General features: G+C 33.9%; 2 protein-coding genes across 3 annotated transcripts; both read right to left on the bottom strand.

Annotated features, from left to right (window-relative positions):
• Positions 1 to 5,124: 5,124 nt before the first annotated feature.
• Positions 5,125 to 8,987, bottom strand: LOC108196389 (uncharacterized). Of its 2 annotated transcripts, none has more exons than XM_017363654.2 (6): positions 8,773 to 8,987; positions 7,790 to 8,044; positions 7,579 to 7,705; positions 6,683 to 6,973; positions 5,774 to 5,881; positions 5,125 to 5,658 (listed from the first exon to the last, which is right to left on the bottom strand). In XM_017363654.2, exons 2-6 carry the CDS (start codon positions 8,026 to 8,028, stop codon positions 5,284 to 5,286), a joined length of 1,140 nt encoding a protein of 379 aa, XP_017219143.1. In that variant the 5' UTR covers positions 8,029 to 8,044; positions 8,773 to 8,987; the 3' UTR covers positions 5,125 to 5,283. The 2 variants fall into 2 exon arrangements, with proteins under 2 accessions (XP_017219143.1, XP_017219142.1); XM_017363653.2 differs by having other exon boundaries at positions 7,790 to 8,030.
• LOC108196387 (uncharacterized) lies at positions 8,785 to 13,103 on the bottom strand. The gene is made up of 5 exons (XM_017363651.2): positions 12,988 to 13,103; positions 9,996 to 12,593; positions 9,813 to 9,912; positions 9,006 to 9,737; positions 8,785 to 8,924 (listed from the first exon to the last, which is right to left on the bottom strand). Exons 2-4 carry the CDS (start codon positions 12,578 to 12,580, stop codon positions 9,006 to 9,008), a joined length of 3,417 nt encoding a protein of 1,138 aa, XP_017219140.2. The 5' UTR covers positions 12,581 to 12,593; positions 12,988 to 13,103; the 3' UTR covers positions 8,785 to 8,924.
• Positions 13,104 to 20,023: the final 6,920 nt, after the last annotated feature.

The following is a 20,023-nucleotide window of genomic DNA, read 5'->3' as shown; positions in this document are numbered from 1 at the left end:
ACCACCTCATATTAGCTCACCACACTTCACTTCTTCACCACAGTTCAGTTCTTCACCACAGGTCACTCCATCACCTCATACTAACTCACCAAATCTTACATCAGATCTCTCTGCTACTCCTGCCTCAAACACTACTCCTATCTCAAACACTACTCCTCCATCTATACCTGTTCTACATAATACTCCTCCCATTCCAGCACGCAAATCCTCAAGATCCTCCAAAATTCCATCATATTTGTCTGACTATGTGCATCCTCTTCAAACACAATGTTCACATGTTATATGTACATGTACTGTCACTTCTCTTTGTACAGATGACACACCACTTATAACACCTTCTTCAGTTTGTTGTTATGCCCCTACTGTTCCTAATCTCCAAATACCAGTTGCTGAACCAAGTTCATATGAAGAAGCTATTCAATATCCTGAATGGCGGCAAGCAATTGCTGCTGAATTTTCAGCACTTGAAGCTAATAATACATGGTGTCTTGTTCCACTCCCACCTGGCAAGAAAACCATTTCTTGTAAATGGGTCTTTAAAGTCAAATACAATTCCGATGGCAGTATTGAACGGTATAAAGCCCGTCTGGTTGTCCGTGGTTTCACTCAAAAGGCTGGTATTGACTATACAGAAACTTTTTCACCTGTTGTTAAAATGACAACGATCAGAAGCTTAGTTGCAATAGCTGTCAAGAAAGGCTGGCATATGTTCCAGTTAGATGTTAATAACGCCTTCTTGCATGGCGATCTTTTTGAGGATGTCTATATGAAAGCTCCTCCTGGTCTTGACTTACCTGATGCCACACTAGTTTGTAAGCTCATTAAATCTCTATACGGTTTAAGGCAAGCATCTCGAAACTGGAATTACAAACTGTGTTGTGCATTGCTCACTCGAGGATATTCTTATTCTAAGAATGACTATTCTTTGTTTTACAAGAAAAATGGATCTTCCATAGTGTTTCTTGCGGTTTATGTGGACGATATCCTGGTTGTTGGGAATGACATATCTGAAATCAATTCTGTCAAAGCCTTTTTACATGAATCCTTCAAAATCAAGGACTTGGGATCTTTACACTATTTTCTTGGTTTGGAGTTTAATCAAACTTCTGCAGGCATGACTGTATCTCAGAACAAGTTCACATCTGAACTTCTTGCTGACTTTGATTGTCAACATCTTTCACCTGTGGTTAGTCCACTTGATTCCACTCAGAAACTGCTACCTGATAAAGGAGCTCCTCTCTCTGATTTTTCTGCATATCGAAGACTGGTTGGAAAATTAAATTTTCTCACTAATACTCGACCAGATATTTCGTTTGCTGTTCAACATTTATGCCAGTTTATGTCTGCTCCTCGACAACCACACTGGGATGCTGCCATTCACGTCCTAAGATACCTCAAGTTAAATCCAGGGCAAGGATTATTTTTTAATTCTTCCCCTAACTACAACTTACAAGCATATTGTGATGCTGACTGGGCAGCATGTCCACACACACGAAAATCTATTAGTGGTTTTGTCGTTATGATGGGTGATAGTTTGATTTCTTGGAAATCAAAGAAACAACATACTGTATCTTTGTCTTCAGCAGAAGCTGAATACCGTTCTCTCAGACGAATCACTTCTGAGCTTGCATGGTTATCTCGCCTTCTCTCTGAGCTAGAAGTACCTAATATTACTCCAATTCCTGTCAAATGTGATAGCCAAGCAGCGATATACATCGCCAAAAATCCTGTATTCCACGAAAGAACCAAACACATCGATCTGGATTGCCACTTTGTCCGAGAAAAACTCAGTGCTGGTCTTATATCTCTTTCTTATGTTCCTACCAAACAACAGCTTGCAGACGTGTTAACTAAACCGCTTCCTGGAACTCAACATCATGACATTCTCTGCAAGTTGGGTGTGCTTCCAGCTCCCTCCAACTTGAGGGGGGGTGTTGGTGATATTACGTAATTATACATTTTGTATATATATATTATCCAGCTGTCATGAGCTGTCATGTACAGGCTGGCTCCTACTCAGCAGAGTTAGTTAGAGAGTCTGGTAGTTAGTTACAAGATTAGTGGTTCAGGTTCTGTATATAAAGCACTCGTCCTGTACATACATGTAACTAGTAGTAGTATAATCAATACAATATGTTCTCTCTTTTTCTCTCAAGTCACGAACTCCTCTGCATTTCATAAAGTTCATCAAAGTGGTCTCTTCTAACTGACATGGCTAGCTTGGGCTTGTCCATTCTTGAGCCCATCATGGTCTTCTTTTATGGGCCGGGTCTTCATGGTGATTTTTGCGTATAACATTAATATTACCAATTTACCATCTCCCTGATGTTGTATTTGCTTTCTGCTTGCATGAGTTCTCTGGCAGCGAGGAAACACGAAGGCCGATGAATTGCCAGCACATATTTTATCGGTAGGGTGTGGACCGTTGGATGGATGAGGAGCAGTTGACAAGTCCGTTATGTCGAACGCCGTTTATTTCTAATGACATGCAGGAGTGTTTTGAATGAGAAGCTAGCTTTCGACTGCTTCTCGGATCTCTGATTTGTAATAGATGATTTAGGGCAATGCAAGAGACCCCAAAAAAAATTCCCAAAAATCTTTACCAAATGATGTGGCAAACAAGTGGCTAGTTATGATTGGATGATTGATGAATCTGCAGGGGGTCTCATTATTATGGGAGTGAATTCAGCCAATCAGATTTGGACACATCATTTGGGAAAATTATTTGGGACAATTTTTTGGGGTCTCTAGCATTTTCCGATGATTTATTTCTGATGACACGTAAGAGTGTTTGAATCTCTAATTACTTTTTGTTTCCTTAATAGATGTAATATTTTTTTCTGGCACTATTTAGGAAACAAAAAGTAATCGTTGAATCTTGCTTCTCGGTACTTCTGCAACTTTTTTAATAAACTATATATTGTTATCATCATAATATTAAAAGGTATATATATTTAGTGAAGCTAAAATAGAAACTATTGTCAAATTTAGCCACTTTAACCTCTATAAAGTAACAGTCTTGGGATACTTTACTGAATTCATTAGTTTATCGAGAGTATGAACTATTTTTTGTGATCAAATTGATTAATATTTGATTTAGTAATTATTAACTATTTTTATATAATTTTGAAAATCGAAAAATATAATATAAAATTGAATAAATGTAGATTCTATTAATACATTTTTCATTTTTTTTCTAATTATTTTATATATGTAAATTTCAATATAGTTCAGTCAATTCGATCATAAAAATCAAATAATACAAATAAATTTGGACAGAGAGAGTACCAATTAAAAATTATTTTTGTTTATTTACTTGTCGGAAATCTGAATATTCGTTTGAATTTCAAAGCACTTCTGTTCAGCGATGCAGTTTTTGTCGAAACTTTTTTAATAAGCTCTGGTTTTTAAACATAATTAATTACGTCACATCATTTCTAGGGACTTAAATTTATTGTGAGGGACCTATACTATTCAATTATCCAAGTTGATGGGAACAAACTAAAATGGAATCCAGGTGACTGAAATTTATAAAATACCTAAACTCAACCAATTGGCCCGTACATTTATGAATATGAATTATTCGTATCTACAAAAATATTTATGAAAAAATGTTTATGGCCTATATTTTGCATGTAAATACGTGTAGGGATGAAATCGTTAATCAAATGACGGTGAGAGCATTTACGTGGATACAATACTATTTTCCGTGTTCGTAGACGCAATAGTTAGATGGTCCTGCTAAAAAAACCGTTGAGAAAGTAGGGCCGGCTTATTTATTGGGAGATCCAAGCATGCGAGTGATCTCCGTCCTCCAACAATCTTATACTCTATATTTCCAATTTTTTCTTATGACTTATTTATAAAAGAAGTAAGTTTTAGTTTTTTTTGGAACGTTTGGCTAACAAATAAAAGTATTTAAAACGGTGTTTGAGAAGTTAGAAAAATAAGCTAGAAAACCTAGTTTTTTTTTTATTTCAAGCTTCTTTGTAACTTATAAGCCACGGGTTTCCAAATACTTTTAAGAAGTTATAAGCCCAAACCAATTTTTCACTTATAATCCACTTCTTCACTTTAAGCAATAAGTCACTTTTTTTAAGTACAGTCAAACGACCTCACTGTCAGCAAATAACAGGTTTTTATGGGTTAAATAATATATATTTTTCTAAAACTGTAATTGTTTTTGATTTTTTAAATAATAAATTTCTTTAGAAACAAAAATTATAATTATTATAATATATTTCTGTGAATAGTATACTTTTGTAGTAAATTACAGATCAACATAGTATTGGAAAATAAAAAAGATAAATGATTATATCAAAAAAATAAAATTATTAGGAATGATTGTAAATCCATTATTATATGTTAGAGCAATTCTAATCATGTAAAATTATTAGTTAAACTTTAATTGACATATAAAATTAAAATATATAAAATCTCTTCAAAATTTCATAATTCAACGTTATCTTTTCTTATCTATAATTTTAGTCAAACCCGAATGATTATATCTGTTCAAGAGCACAAATATAAGATAATATATTTCATTTATAGACCTGAAATTATAATAGCTTACACTACAAGAAAACGCGGGATTCCCAACGGAATTTTCCGTTGGTAAACACAAATTCCCGTTGCTAAAACGAGGTACCAACGGAATTACCAACGGAATAAACTGTTAGTAAAATCATGGTTGGTAAACTATTACCAACGGAAATATACTTTCCGTTGGTACTTTTGCAACGGATTATCAACGGAAAATTGGTGTGTTGACTTTGCTGAGATGCCCAATATGCCAACGGATTTTCGGTTGCTAATTTGCCAACAGAATTTCCGTTGGTAATTTGCCAACAGATTGCCAACGGATTCTACTCTGTTGCTAATATTGCAACCACAACTAGCAACCATCTTTTGGTTGGTAACTTGGTAATTTACCAACGGAAAAATTTACATGTTTTGCTTTTATATTTGGTTGCAAATTCGTAGGGAATGTTAAAAATTAATATTTTATAATACATTTTTTATTAGTGAAATGATTGGGAAAATTAAGCAATAACTTTTTTTGGATACATATAGTTTTTTTAGCTAATACTACATTATACACTACATTATATTATTAACAAATACTTGTAGAATCAAAAGAAAGACTAACTTTGATTAGAAATAAAGTACCTGATCACAAGTATCCAAATATTCACAAATACCATTCATTAAGTTGGTACAAAATATATAGCAGAATATATAAAAGCAGGAGCTTGCTATTGTCTTTTGTACTGATGAACTTGCCTAACTTGTGTTCTGATTTTTAAATACCAAAGCAAGTTGGCTCTTCATCTCTTCCATTTGGTTTCTCATATCTTCAAGTTCCTTATCTCTCGTCTCCTGTAACTCCTTTACCTGTTCCTTCATTTCTTGGAGCTCAACCTGCATTAGCTCATATTCTTTATTGAAGTTAGAGCCACTGTAACGGGAAGTGGATGTACTGCTCTTGCTTTCTGGCCCATATATGACGCTTTGCAAAGAACCCAAGCCATATATTCTATTTCTTTTGTCCAGCCCTCCAACTGCCTCCAAGAATATTTCGTCTTCATCAACAATCTGAGGTTCATCAGAACCTTCAATAGGTTTAGAGCGTTCCTCACGAATTTCAATAACCTTATTCTGTAAAATAATGAAAACACATCATACCAATTAATTTTTGTGCAACAATAACGACAATAAAAATATTAAAACTCCTACAGCACTCGCAATTGCAATATTTCGGAATACTACTTACATATACTGCTTCCGCTTTCTTAGTAACAAAGGTCTTTTTGTCACGTTTCTTAGTATGTGTAAGCAAATACACATCGGCCGGAGTTGGATCTTTACCATTAGTCTCCGCCTGAAATTAAATTTAATTTACAAGTTAAAAAAACACATACTAGTATGTCCTGCATTTCTGATCACAGGTAAATTCCAAGCCAAGCCAGCAACAAAGCTCATTACAGTATATATTACTTCACCAGAAAACTATTATCTGCCAGTTTTCTGTTCATATTTTTCAGATATCCATATATTAATTTAAGTACACTGCAACAACAGGAGTGCGATCTTTTAAAGGTTCTCTACAATGTTATTCCATATAAAAATTAAAACAAAATGTTCATAATAATCATTTGACAATAAAAATTCTAAGATTCTAAAGGCCAAGTGAATCTCATTTGTTATCCTGCCAAAATCACTATCAAGCTGCTTTCAACAAGTTGTAAATAGTATAATTGGCATTTATACATTTGCCCGTGCACCACAGCCTAGCACAACAAACAATTACATGTTCTGTAATATAGTAGTATTAAACTTGATTATTCCTAATAGCTCAGTGTTTATCTATTTGCAGCGGAAATGTTTGATAAATTCAGGCTAATCATTCTTTCTGACGAACGCGCAAAGATAATTAGTGCAAAATAGATAAACATGTACTCAAGGAAGAACCAGAGCCTCAATGGATTTCAAAACCGCATGGTATATTACTTCATTCAGAATAATTAAATCATATGAATTTCAAACAAAATTATCTTAGTCGATTATCCTCTATCACAGGCTGTCCATATAATAGTCATTACAATAAAAAGCATTAAACCAAAACCAAACAATCAATAAAGAATAACAAAATAAATTAGATTAGTTAAGTTCAAGCTCTTACCAGAACAGCAGCATGAGTTCTTAAGGATGCTGAACCACCTGTGTGAGTTGGAGGGTAGTGGTCCGTCCCACCACGACGATTTTTCTTTTGAGTTTTTGATTTAGTCTGGAAATCTGGAGTTTTCCAAAACTCAACCCAAGGTAGCCATACATGCATGGCTACTCTATTGTCCACTTCACCAGCTTCCCATTTTTTCCGAGCATCACTACAAAAGTTGGAATATCGATTTCTTGCTTTTTTTACCCATGCTTTGTATATTTGTTTGTCTTCTTGTCTCCAAACAAAAGATTTCTGCAAAAAATAATAATATTATTTGGATCATCAACATGATCTGCCCCGGTGTAAACAAAGCCATCTTGCACTTAAACAAGTGATTTGACTGATATTGTTTGATAGTTTTATATTTCTATTACTCAGAACTTGGTTTCCCAGACCTTCCGCAAATTAATCTAACTCTGTAGTTTACTTAGCGATCATAGGGATTACGTCGATTATTTTTCTTGACCACTGACTGAAATAACATGTTGATATTTTTACCAGCAAATGCATAGTACAGGGCTAATACAGCCCATTCAGAGTAATAATAATGCCTATGTTTATAGTTAATTAGCATGCAGAGTGACGAATATATATAGCAAATTTGCAAGGCTAGTTATGTTTCTATTAAGGAGCCACAAGAATTGGCTCAACTTCTAGATCACAAGAGGCAGAGCCTCAATCAAATAAAATAGACTCCAAGCAAGATAAAGCTAAGTTGTATATTCCCAATCAAATAAAATACACAATCACTCGTTCATGACTCATCTTCTCACAATTCTAAAGTAATTAAGATAATATTATGTAATATTATCTATGTAATATCAAAATATTTGACACGAAATAAATGAGATATTTACCTTAAACTCCTCGAAATAAAAATCTTTAACCTCCTTCGACACTACCTTCCAGTTAAATCCAGTGGGATCCTGCCTCTCGGATATAGAGTCTGTGATTGCTCGTGAGCATGCACCCGAAGGCTCCAACCTGATAATATCATTTAAACAATATTATACAATCTATTAATTGGCTGCCGATAAAAATGATCAATAATGAGAGAATGCTACTTACAATCCACTAATTACTTCGATCCTTAAACGCCCATCGTTATGCATAGAGCCAACTACCCAACCTTCATCTGCAGATTCATTTGCAGATTCATTTGCGGATGCTGTAGAAACATTTGGGGTGTTAGGCTGTGATTGTGCAGGTGTGTGTTGTCGCTCTGATTGTTGTGATCCAACTGGTGTGTTTTCTGTCGAGTTCCTTGGATTGGAGCTACTTGATAGTCGAATTCTTCGTGTACTCATCCCTGAGAATAGAACACTGAGGGTTCAAACATTGGACAGGGGTGAGTATTTATAATTTCTAGTTGACTGTCATATAAACACAACTGGCTAAATTGCTAGTTACAGGTCATATTCAACTAGCTAAATAGTCCAATCAAATAGCATGACATCCCACTCGGACGTAATAAGTACAGTAAACAATTGACTATGTTGCTTCAATTCAGATTTCAGGCTACTAGTTAAAACCATGACATCCAAACTTTAAAAAGCTGCAGCTTCCCTTTACCAAATTTTAATCTTAATTTTATCTGATACAAAAAGGTGAAATTCAACAAAACTTAACAAGGTAATACCAGATTCCAACAATCTAACAAAAACCCACAACCCTTTAGGTAAAATCAAGATTACAACTTTAGGGTTTGAAAACAATGAACAAAAACTAAAGAACTAAAGCAGCCAAATCAGAGCAATCACTGGTATGAAGCTCACTGGTCTTTAAAAGTTAAAGAATCAGAAGTCATAAAATGCACACATGACGCACAGAAAATTTACAGAGAGCAATCAAATCAGAGATTTAACTTTAAATCGACTAATTAAGCATTCCAAGAGTGATAACATGCTGAAACAGAAATTAGAACTACCCCTAAATCGACTAGCAATGAACTCTAAATCGATAATACCTAAATCATCCTAAATCCTATGAATCCTAGCAATTAACCCTGTGACTAATATACAGAAGACACAGAAGCAGTGAGAACAAGACACCTGAAGATTTTGCCGCTTGATAGATTGTCGTTTGAGAGAGAATGAGAGCTTCACAGTAACCCTAACCCGCTTTTATGTTCCTCTTTTCACAATGTGCCGCCCTTATTTTTGGTCTTGCTCAAACAGGCCGCTCTTTTATTTGGTTTGGCGGTCTTGCAATAATCAGTACATGTAAATTTATATTAGTGCAAATAAATTATTTTTAAAATTTAAAAAATTAATAAACTACATACCTAATTAGAAGAATTATTGCTATCAGAGCCATAATTATGAATATCATCACTTTGTGAAGATCTTCCTTCTTCCGAATCCGAATCAAGCTCAATCTCTTCTTCCGGTGATCCTTCACCGTCATCTAAATCTAAAATGCCTTCATTATCATTTAGATGTGTCGGAATATCTCTTATATCGATCCTATTTAAGTTTTCCGGTGTTTCATCTTGATATGGCTCTTGGTGTGATTGAGATGCTTGTGACAATTCAACAAGTGGACGAGCCTTAATTTTGCATACAACCAACCAGTCCATCTTGTCTCGCCTAAGACTTGGATAATTACAAAAATAGACTTGCATGGCTTGACTTGCCAAGATAAATGGTTCGTAGACGCTCAATTTTTTTTTCCGATTCACTTCAACCATTTTAAAGCGGAGATGAACTCTTGTTCCTACACTTGGTGTAGGATCAAACCACTCGCACTTAAACAATGTTGTTTTCTTTATCGGAAGACGAGGATACTCAAGGATTAAAATCTCATCTATGATTCCAAAATAATCATTAGATGTCTCACTGTAGTTTGATCCTTTAATGCATACTCCGCTGTTGAATGTGGATCTGTTTGCCCCATATTTTCGCGTATGAAACTTGTACCCATTTACATAAAAAATAGGTACAGATCTAACTGAGCGAAGAGGTCCTGAAGCAATGTCTCGAACAATTTCATTTGGAACCAATGATGGATTTTGTGCCTGCAAATAGTATTAAAGATAATAAGAATATACATACATATATACATACATATAACACATAGCAAAATCACTTACATATTGTTTAAACCACAAAGCAAAATCACTCTCTAAGCATTTGTCAATCTCAGCATCAGTTATACTTTGATTGTTCTCCCGCACCATATTTATAAAAATCCTGATTTGACACACTTGAACAATATTAATAAAAAAATATTGAACATGGACATATATATATTTTTTAGGAAAAACAACACGTACTCGGTATATGGCGCAACCTCGGGACAATTTAACAAGACATAATTGTGGGCTGCCATGTACTCCCGATCATCAAGATAACGAACATTAGCACAACCAGATGCTCGTCCAGGATGAGAAAATATAGAAAAATTCCCCTCAAAGTTTTCTCCACCTCCACTAGAATCATTTCGAGGAACTTTTCTATGTTTTGTTTGAACATGTTGTTCAAAATAATGTGAACAAAATGTTGAAGCTTCTTCCACTAAGTAAGCGTTACACATGGAACCTTCTACCCGAGCTTTATTTTTTATGTTATTCTTTAAGTGACGTAAGAACCGTTCAAAGGGGTACATCCAACGATACTGTACAGGACCTGCTATACGTGCCTCGTATGGTAAATGCACCAAAAGATGTTCCATTGAGTCAAATAAAGCTGGTGGAAATATGCGTTCCAATTTGCAAAGTATCACTGGAATCTGTTCTTCAAGTCTGCACATATCGCTAACCTTCAAAGTGGCTGAAGTTAGATCTTTGAAAAAAAGGCTCAACTCTGTTACAGCCTCCCAAACATTATTAGGAAGAAATTCTCGAAAAGCAATTGGCATAAGTCTTTGCATAAACACATGACAATCGTGACTTTTCATCCCAAATAACTTGTATTTTTTCATGTCGATGCAACGCCCCATATTCGACACATATCCATCCGGAAATTTAAGATCTTGTAACCACTTACACACTGCTTCTTTACCCTTTTTATCTAAGCTGTAACAAGCTTTTGGATATTTTCGTGTCGACTCATCAATTGCTAACTCAGGCCTCCGACAAAGAAGTGCAATATCAGCTCTTGCTTTAGCATTATCTTTGGTTTTACCTTCGATGGCCATAATAGTGTTGAAAATATTTTCAAACACATTTTTCTCAATGTGCATAACATCAAGGTTATGTCTAATTGATAATGTCCTCCAATATGGCAAATCCCAAAAGATACTTCGTTTTTTCCATCCACAATTATAAGTTTTGATGATTTTGGCATTATGCTCTTCACTTCCCAATTCAGTAATTTTCATCAAACCAAGTGACTCAATTTCTTGTAAGACATCTTCACCTGTCCGAATAGGTGGAGGAAATTCAGACACGACCTTCCCCTTGGTAAACCAGTTTTTATTCTTTCGAAATGGATGATTTGCAGGCAAAAACTTCCGATGATTATCGAACCATGTTGGCTTTCCTCCATGTTTGAGATTATAAGCATCATGTTCATGAGCACAATGAGGACAAGCTAAATGACCAGCAGTTTTCCATCCTGATAACATTGAATAAGCAGGAAAATCACTTATAGTCCACATCAATGCAGCTCGCATTTGAAAATTCTGCTTTAAGGAAGTATCCCATGTCTCAACACCAACCTCCCATAACATTTTTAACTCGGAAATCAATGGCTGAAGAAAAACATCTATCTTCTGCTTTGGATTCCTCGGGCCAGGCACAAGTATGGATAGAAACATGTACTCTTCTTTTGAACACATCCAGGGGGGTAAATTATATGGAGTCACTATAATTGGCCAAGAAGAATATTGCTTGCCTGAACTACCAAATGGCTGAAATCCGTCAGCAGAAAGTCCAAGTCTCACATTTCTGACCTCCGAGGAAAATAATGGATGTGCTCTATCAAATTGCCTCCACTCCTCTGAATCTGAACAATGATGCATTACACCATCTTCTTTGTAATGATCAGCATGCCATCTCATATGAGCTGCAGTCGTCGGTGAGGCATATAACCTTTGTAATCTCGGGGCCAATGGAAAATATATCATCCTTTGAACAACCACTTTCTTTCTCTCTCTTGTAGATCTGTTAACTCTGATCTTATATCTCGGTTTAGAACAAAATTTGCATGACTCCATGTCAATGTCTTCGTTCCAATATATCATGCACCCATTAACACAACAATCGATATGAATGGAAGGTAGGCCCAGTCCTTCCATATGTTTCTTTGTTCCATAGAAACTATCGAGAAATGTATTATCTTTAGGCAAGATGCCTTTGATGAATTGTGATGTCTGATCATAGCATGCCTCCGACCAGTGATGATCAGATTTCAGACTCAACATTTGAGCCATGGCAGCCAACTGTGATGTTTCACAACCATCATATAGCTCTCGTTCCGAAGAATTTAGCATGTTGTATATATTTTGTGCTTCTGCGTTCGGCATCTCTTCTGAACGATGTGGATCAAAACTAGGACCGCCTGCATCAATCACCATATTGTACATTAAATTGTTCCCATCTGTGCCACGTGCAACATTTGAATAGTTTGCTGAAGATTGGTCTTCGTTCCCATTAAAAATGTATGACTCTCCGTGTCGACTCCATATATAATAATCTCTCACAAATCCATTCTTCAACAAATGTAGCTTCACGATATCTGAATTCCAAAATTTCCGATTCTTACACTTTGTGCACGGACATTGTATACTCGTACCATTCATAGACGTTGGCTGAGATATAACATGATTCATGAATTCTTCCACTCCAGAAATAAATAGAGAATTCAAGAAACCACTCTCATCCGTCCTTTCGTACATCCAAGATCGGTTATTATTCATGTTTCAAGACCACCTACATAAAAATTCAGTAACAACAATATTTTAACTAAAATTTATTTAGTGAAATATATCAAGTCAATATAAATGATTCTTCCAAATCAATAACTAACACATGTTAATATAACTAGAACTATATTGTTTTCAAACATCATGTTTAGATTTATGTATTTGTTAAATCTTATTACACATAATGTAGTGCATAATTGCTAAAAATTATATCTAATTAACCACTAATTAGACTATCACATTATCAACACATATATACATGGTCAATTATAAATTTTTTATAAAATACTATCAAACATGAATATTGTTTTAATTCTTCACAACACTAAAAGATTATCAACATAAATAATTTATATTATAATAACGAATAAATATTAGAATGTACATGAAGAATAACTAACCTTCTTGTAAATAGCTTCGATCCAAATGGGAAAAATTGAGATGATTTTAGCTATTTTCAGTTGCTATGAGGAGAGAAAATGAGAGGATATAAGTTTAGAAAACGTAGAAAGAAAGAAGAAACTGTCTGTCAATCTTTTTAATATGTTTGAATACTGACGGATTACCAACGGAAAATATGACAGCTGTACCTTACCAACGGTTTACCAACGGATATCGAGTTGACCGATCTCCTTTACCAACCGATTGCCAACGGTTAAAAAGGTGACTGAGTTAAATTATCATCTGTCTGCCAATATATTATTTAATATGTTTTGGATACTGACGGATTACCAACGGAAAAATGACCGTTGATCTTTACCGACGGTTTACCAACGGAAGTTGAGCTGACCGATCTAGTTTACCAACCGATTGCCAACGGATGAAAAAGTGACTGAATAATAGTACCAACTGTCTGCCAATGTATTAAATATGTTCAAGATACCAACGGTTTACCAACGGATATCGAGTTGACCGATCTATTTTACCAACCGATTCCCAACGGTAAGAAAAGGTGACCGATCTAAAATACCAACGAATTACCAACGCCTCTATTTTGTAAAAGTCACCCCCATTTACTGACCGATTAGCAACGGAATTACCAAATGAATTAATGACGAATGTACTACCACATTACCAACAGAATATCCGTTGGTAATCCGTAAAAACTCCGTTGGTATTCCGTTGCTAAAATTTTCGTTGGCAATTCGTAAGTAATTCTGTCATTGCCGAGCAGCGGGTGATTTTGGCGCCAACATTTCCCAACGGAATCTTCCGTTGTTAATTATTGGTTGGGGAACGGTTGGTATTCCGTTGTTGAGTGTTTGACCGTGGCCTGCCTACTAATCAGTCAGCATTCCGTTGGGAAACTGCAACCAAAACGATTCCGTTGGTAAATTTGGTTGGCAGATTCGCGTTTTCTTGTAGTGTTACTATAAAATATAGCTAATCAATATATTCACTACCATGAAACAAAACTTACATGATATAATATTATAATTCCAATTTAACCTGTCACTATAAATAATCATAATTAAAATTTTATTATATTGCTTAATTTTCATCCCCGTCTCACCCTGCATGTCTTTTCTTCCCCCTCTTTTTGACGACCAAAGAAGCTTATATTTCAAATACAAATAAATACGGCCAATTGCTATGAATCGCATGTCTATTTTTCATGTTCAGCCATTTTGAGCATCTTGAGAGTGATTTTTAATGTACTCTTCTGCAGCCGGACGTGTCTCCCGTTTTTTAGTGTTGTATTATATTTTTATGATTGAGAGATCGTAACCAAACAGCAATGCGACGTCTACTGACTACTACTTCATTCGTTATTCTTATTTTTTTAATCATTTTTTATTACTTAATGTTAACATGCAAAATATATAAAATATTGTTTCATAATTATTCATAAATTTATTTATAGATATTTTAATAAAAATATTTATCAGAAAATTTAAAATTATATAATTTATTTTTAAACTATAATTTATAACAAAATTAAAATACTGCTTCAAACTCACGTAAAATATTGAAAGATACATAGGAAATTGAGGGAGTACCCGTTATTCATAAATTTTACAGTACCTGCGTACAGGGACGAAGCCAGCAAACGTCTGTAAGGGGGGCCGAAATTTTTTTTCTTCGATACAGTAAAATTTTTCATCAGCACTATAAAATATTCATTATAAAATAAATACAAAAATACTAGTAAAAAAATTATAGTAGAGCTTTGCGCTCTTTTAAATCAGGAAATCAAATTTATAATAGTGTCAACAAAAATATTTAGCTATTTTTCTTTAAATATATTTAAGTATAAATGGTCAGGAAACTCATCATAATAACTCTAAGTTATAGTAATCTTTAATTAGCAAGTAACACACATTATATGAAATTGTATTTTGACAATATCTCAAAAACTAAAGGGATCTTTTTAAAAATACCCATCTGTAAAATCATTTTTTTAAAAATACTACCATCTTTTTCATTGTTTTTAAAAATACCTTTTCATAAAATTTTTTTTTCAAAAATACGATTTGCAACTGTTGCAACCTCATTTGCAACCTTGGGCGGCGCAGCCGTAAAAGTTGCAAATGAGGTTGCAAAAGTTGCAAATAAAAATGGAAAGTTGCAACTGTTGCAACTGTTGCAACCTTGGGCGGCGCAGCCGTAAAAGTTGCAAATGAGGTTGCAAAAGTTGCAAATGAGGTTGCAAAAGTTGCAAATAAAAATGGAAAGTTGCAACTGTTGCAACTGTTGCAACTGTTGCAACTGCAATTGTAACTAGTTCAACTGAAAACTGTAAGTTGCAAATGAGGTTGCAAAAGTTGCAAATGAGGTTGCAACTGCAGTTGCAACTTTTGCAACCTCAGTTGCAACTAAATGCAACTGAAAACTGTAAGTAACAACAGATGTATGGTGTGCCCCTGGCGGGGCCATTAGATTACAATAGAATCAACTGAATGCAACCATATGCAACTGAATACAACCATATGCAACCATATATGCAATTACAAATCCTGATTTCAAGTTCCAGTTTTCAAATGTCGTTTTCGACCTCATTTTCGGAATCGATATATATATATATATATATATATATATATATATATATATATATATATATATATATATATATATATATATATATATATATATATATATATATATCGATTCCGAAAATGAGGTCGAAAACGACATTTGAAAACTGGAACTTGAAATCAGGAATTCGGTTGCATATGAAGTTGCAAAAGAGGTTGCAACACGGCTGGCGCCGCCTGGAGTTGCAGATGAGGTTGCAAAAGTTGCAAACAGTATTTTTGAAAAAAAGATTTTATGAAAAGGTATTTTTAAAAAGAATTCTGGAAGGTAGTATTTTTGTAAATAATTAAAGAAAAGGTAGGTAGTTTTGTAGATTTCCCAAAACTAAATATTATGTTTATTATACTTACTCCTTTTCAAAAAAAAATGTTTATTATACTTAAAAAAAATATTATACTTATTTAGAAGACGACAAGTTATAATTTAAATAAGTAAAAATATTACCTGGATGATGAATTTAAATTGAAGATGAGTAGATCAACATTAATATTAAATAATAAATTTATAATGCACGAGGACTAACTATTCTATGAAAATGAAGAAGTGAAGTGAGGTATAAGTTTTTTGGATAAGACCTCCACCAAAGATTTTTATTTTTAAAGAAGAACCATATTGACATTTATATTTATCACATATCACAATTTACGATCTTTCCTTTTAAATTAGTATAATTGTATATATATCCATATTTTTGTTTATTTTTATTTTTAAATTTGGTCTAATACAATAAATTAGAAAAATCTAAGAATTAAAACTTTATTTTACAATGTTAAATATTTTTTAGAAGCGAACAAATATTTTTTGAGGGGGGCCAAATTTTTATATTTATATAAATATATAGATAAAATACAATTTTTTTCAAAATTATATAATAAAAATTACAATACTATGGAAATCCTAGGGGGGGCCATGGCCCCTTCTGGCCCCTATGTAGCTTCGTCCCTGCCTGCGTATGAACACCGTCCCGAGCGGTAGTATTTCCTCCGCTGTCATTCAATTTTATACAGATCTTTCTATTATTACTCGACCCGTATTTTAATATTTTTATAAAATATAGTTATATAATTTATTTTAAATTATTTTTTCTGAATAATAACTTACGTATAAAAATTTATTCAGAAAAAATATCTTTAAATTAAATTATAGAAGTATAGAGTATTAAAATGCGTGCTACCAGCTCAGAAAGACAAGGGAATATGTTGCAACGTAGGATGTCCAGCTCGTTTGAGATGAATCAAGAAAGACTTCCGATCTATCCCGGTCATTAATTTAACAACCCTAAAGTGATGACCGGAAGTAAACATTCTACCTAGCTAGATGGATGAAGTATTCAATTGTGGCCTTGTGGGTAGGACTAAAAAAGCCCAAGTGGAAGCGTGGAACTAGAGCAAAAGGCTAACAATACATTAATGACATTAAATTATTTGAGTGAAATATGGTGCATGTTTGCTGCTGGTAACAAGCTGAGCTTCTTAATTTGTCAAAATGAGTTTATGTTTTTCTTTATATATTTGTGTAAATGACAGAAACCTTTCTAATTAAGAAGCTACTAAGAAAAAAGAAGCAGAAACATGAAGCTCAGTAGAGAAAGAGGGGTAGTAAAGTTGAAAAAACTGGTTAATATTGTTAGTTTGTTACCATTTCTAATTCTCCCCTATCTTCTTTTGTCAGTATCAATACATATCCATCAAAATCCACTTCTCACTTGCTCCTTCTGTTTTTTAATATTTTACGTTTGATTTTGTACACACATTTTTAAATGCATTGACGGCATAGTTAGAGTTAATATTTTTAAATTTTTATTTTTGTAAATTAAATTATAAATTTAATATTTTTATTCAAAAAAATAAAATTTTAAAAACAATAATTTTAAATATGCAGTCAAAACTTTTAGAATATTGTACCAAAAAATCAGGCGTCAAGTATTTGAAAACAGAGCGAGTATTATACGAATAAATATTTTTTAAGCACTTAGCTGAAAATAACTTAAAACCCAACATTTAAACCTAGACAGAAAGCTCAACATAACACATGTAAAATAATTGCACACGGTAAGAGGTTATACTGATTAATCAGATAGCAGCTCTCTCCTACATTTAACACTTTCTCTATATATATCATCTAATCTAATACACGCACAGTTTGTAAAAAAACACACATCGAAGAGGAGCTATATAGCAATCAACATGGGGTTTCCTGCGAGCTACGAAGATATTTCCTTGCCGAAATTCATATACAACATATCATGCTTTCTTGATTTGATGAAAGAACTCTTGTACGTTATATTCTTTTACCAGCCATGTGTCGAGGCATTTCTTGACCCGGATATCGTCTGGCCAACACGACTCAAAACCCGACACGACAAACTATTGCCATCTCCCCCGGCGGTGCTAACACGGGAGCTTTCGCCAGTTGTAAAATACAGTGACCTTGTCGACCCACCGGAAAGTTGTGTTGTCTGCTTGTATGAGTTTTCTGGCGGCGAGAAGATTCGAAGACTGATAAATTGCCGGCACGTATTTCATCGGGAGTGTGTGGACCGTTGGATGGATAACGAGTAGGTGACGTGTCCGTTATGTCGAACGGCGTTCATTTCTGATGACATGCAGGAGGCTTTGAATGTGAAGCTTTGGAGTACTTCTCGAATCTCGAATTTCTGATGGCATAATCTCGTATGGTTGGTCTTAATTGAAATGGGCTCTGTATTTACATCACCAATCTCAATTAAAATCTATCTCACATTATTATGTTCAATATAAATTTTTTGTACAATTTTGTACACCTAGCACTGCTCTCTGATATATGATTTAAATTCCTAACAGAAAGCTTTTCTGATTATAACTTATCGGCAAGTAGTTTGAAAATTTTATTTAGAAAAAAAAATTTAATATTTTTCATAACATATATTGTTGTAGTTGCGTATATCTATGACTAATAACAGTTGTCGAAATTGTATTGGCCAAATAGTCGGATCATATCCAAATTATCTGCCAAAGATGCTCGTAAATTGTATCATTATTCCGCAAATTTGAGGAAACGTACTTGTTGAATCTAGCTTTTTTGTACTTCTGATACTTTTGTAGTTTATTTATTTCCTTACAAACTTACTTCTGTAATATAAACATAAGAATGACGAACTTTAATGTTAAACTAAAGTTGGGCAAATTATATCAAAGTATTCACATAAATTTTCAATATCAATTTTGAGACTCAAAATGACAAAAAAAATCGAGTATACATCCGCTTTCAGGTAAACATCGAATACTTGTTTATATCGGTTATATTTAAAATTAAATTTCATCACTTTATATTTAGGGACCCGTATAGTTATTATTTTTAAGGTTAAATAAAATAAACCATTAAAACCAGGTTGAAATCACCCTAGTATATAAAGCCTCAAGGATAAAACATGCTTCTTTTACTAAAATGCCCTCCAAAAAGGAACCGTATTTTCATCTTTTGCCACTGCTTTTTAATAAAACATACGGTGCACACATGGTTTACAGCCTCCATCGAAAGAAGAGGCCACATGTCAAAAGCAAACACCATTGATTTTAAATTCTCACGGCTCAAAGAACACGTGTCCGCAATCAAGTTCTTCAATTGTACCGCCTCTTTATAATCTTCCGGGTAATTGCTTTCTTTTCAGCTTAAACAATTTAGATAGGAGGTCGTCTCCTAAATTTGAATATCAACATCATTAAACACACTGCTTTTTCAAACCGAGAACTAATTCAAGAACACAAGGCAGGTGCGATTTTCCACTTCATTTAATCTCAGAATTTGTTTGAAGATGATTGTATTATACCATTGTCACTGCTGTTATGAGTAATGTTATCAACGATTTTAATTTTTTTTGTGCTCATTTAATCTCTGAAATTGCGTGAAGATGCTTTTATTGTACCATCGTTAATTTTGTTATGACTAATGTTATCTATGATTTTTGTTAGTCTGATTTTCAAATTTGTCGTGAAGATGCTAACTTATGTGTGATTTTCCACTGGATTTTGAAATTTAGTTTTTGGTAACCATTGATGGACGAATCAAGCAAAAATGGAAGGAAGAAAGCACCTCTGTTGTCTAATGTTTGTGAGTTATTTTTGTTCCCCCTCAATTGATTAATCGGATGATGTTTCATGCTACAAGTAATTAACTTTAATATTTTCTTTTGTTATTTGCCCTTGATAGTTAACTACAACACGAGTATGATGAAAGAACATTTTCACCCGCCAAGGAATTTAGAGGATGTTAATCGCATTTTAGAAAATTGTAAGTTATGAAAACTGATGTAATGCAGGGGCTTATAGTTTATGTTTACAGAGGTGATCTTCAGACTTTAGTTGGACATTTGGTTAATTACATGGTCATTTTATTGGTGGGTAAATACAGATGACTCCGAAC

The sequence above is a fragment of the Daucus carota genome, chromosome 1 (genome assembly GCF_001625215.2).
Source record: "Daucus carota subsp. sativus chromosome 1, DH1 v3.0, whole genome shotgun sequence".
NCBI classification, from domain to species: domain Eukaryota; kingdom Viridiplantae; phylum Streptophyta; class Magnoliopsida; order Apiales; family Apiaceae; genus Daucus; species Daucus carota.
This window is presented reverse-complemented; position numbering and strand designations above follow the sequence as displayed.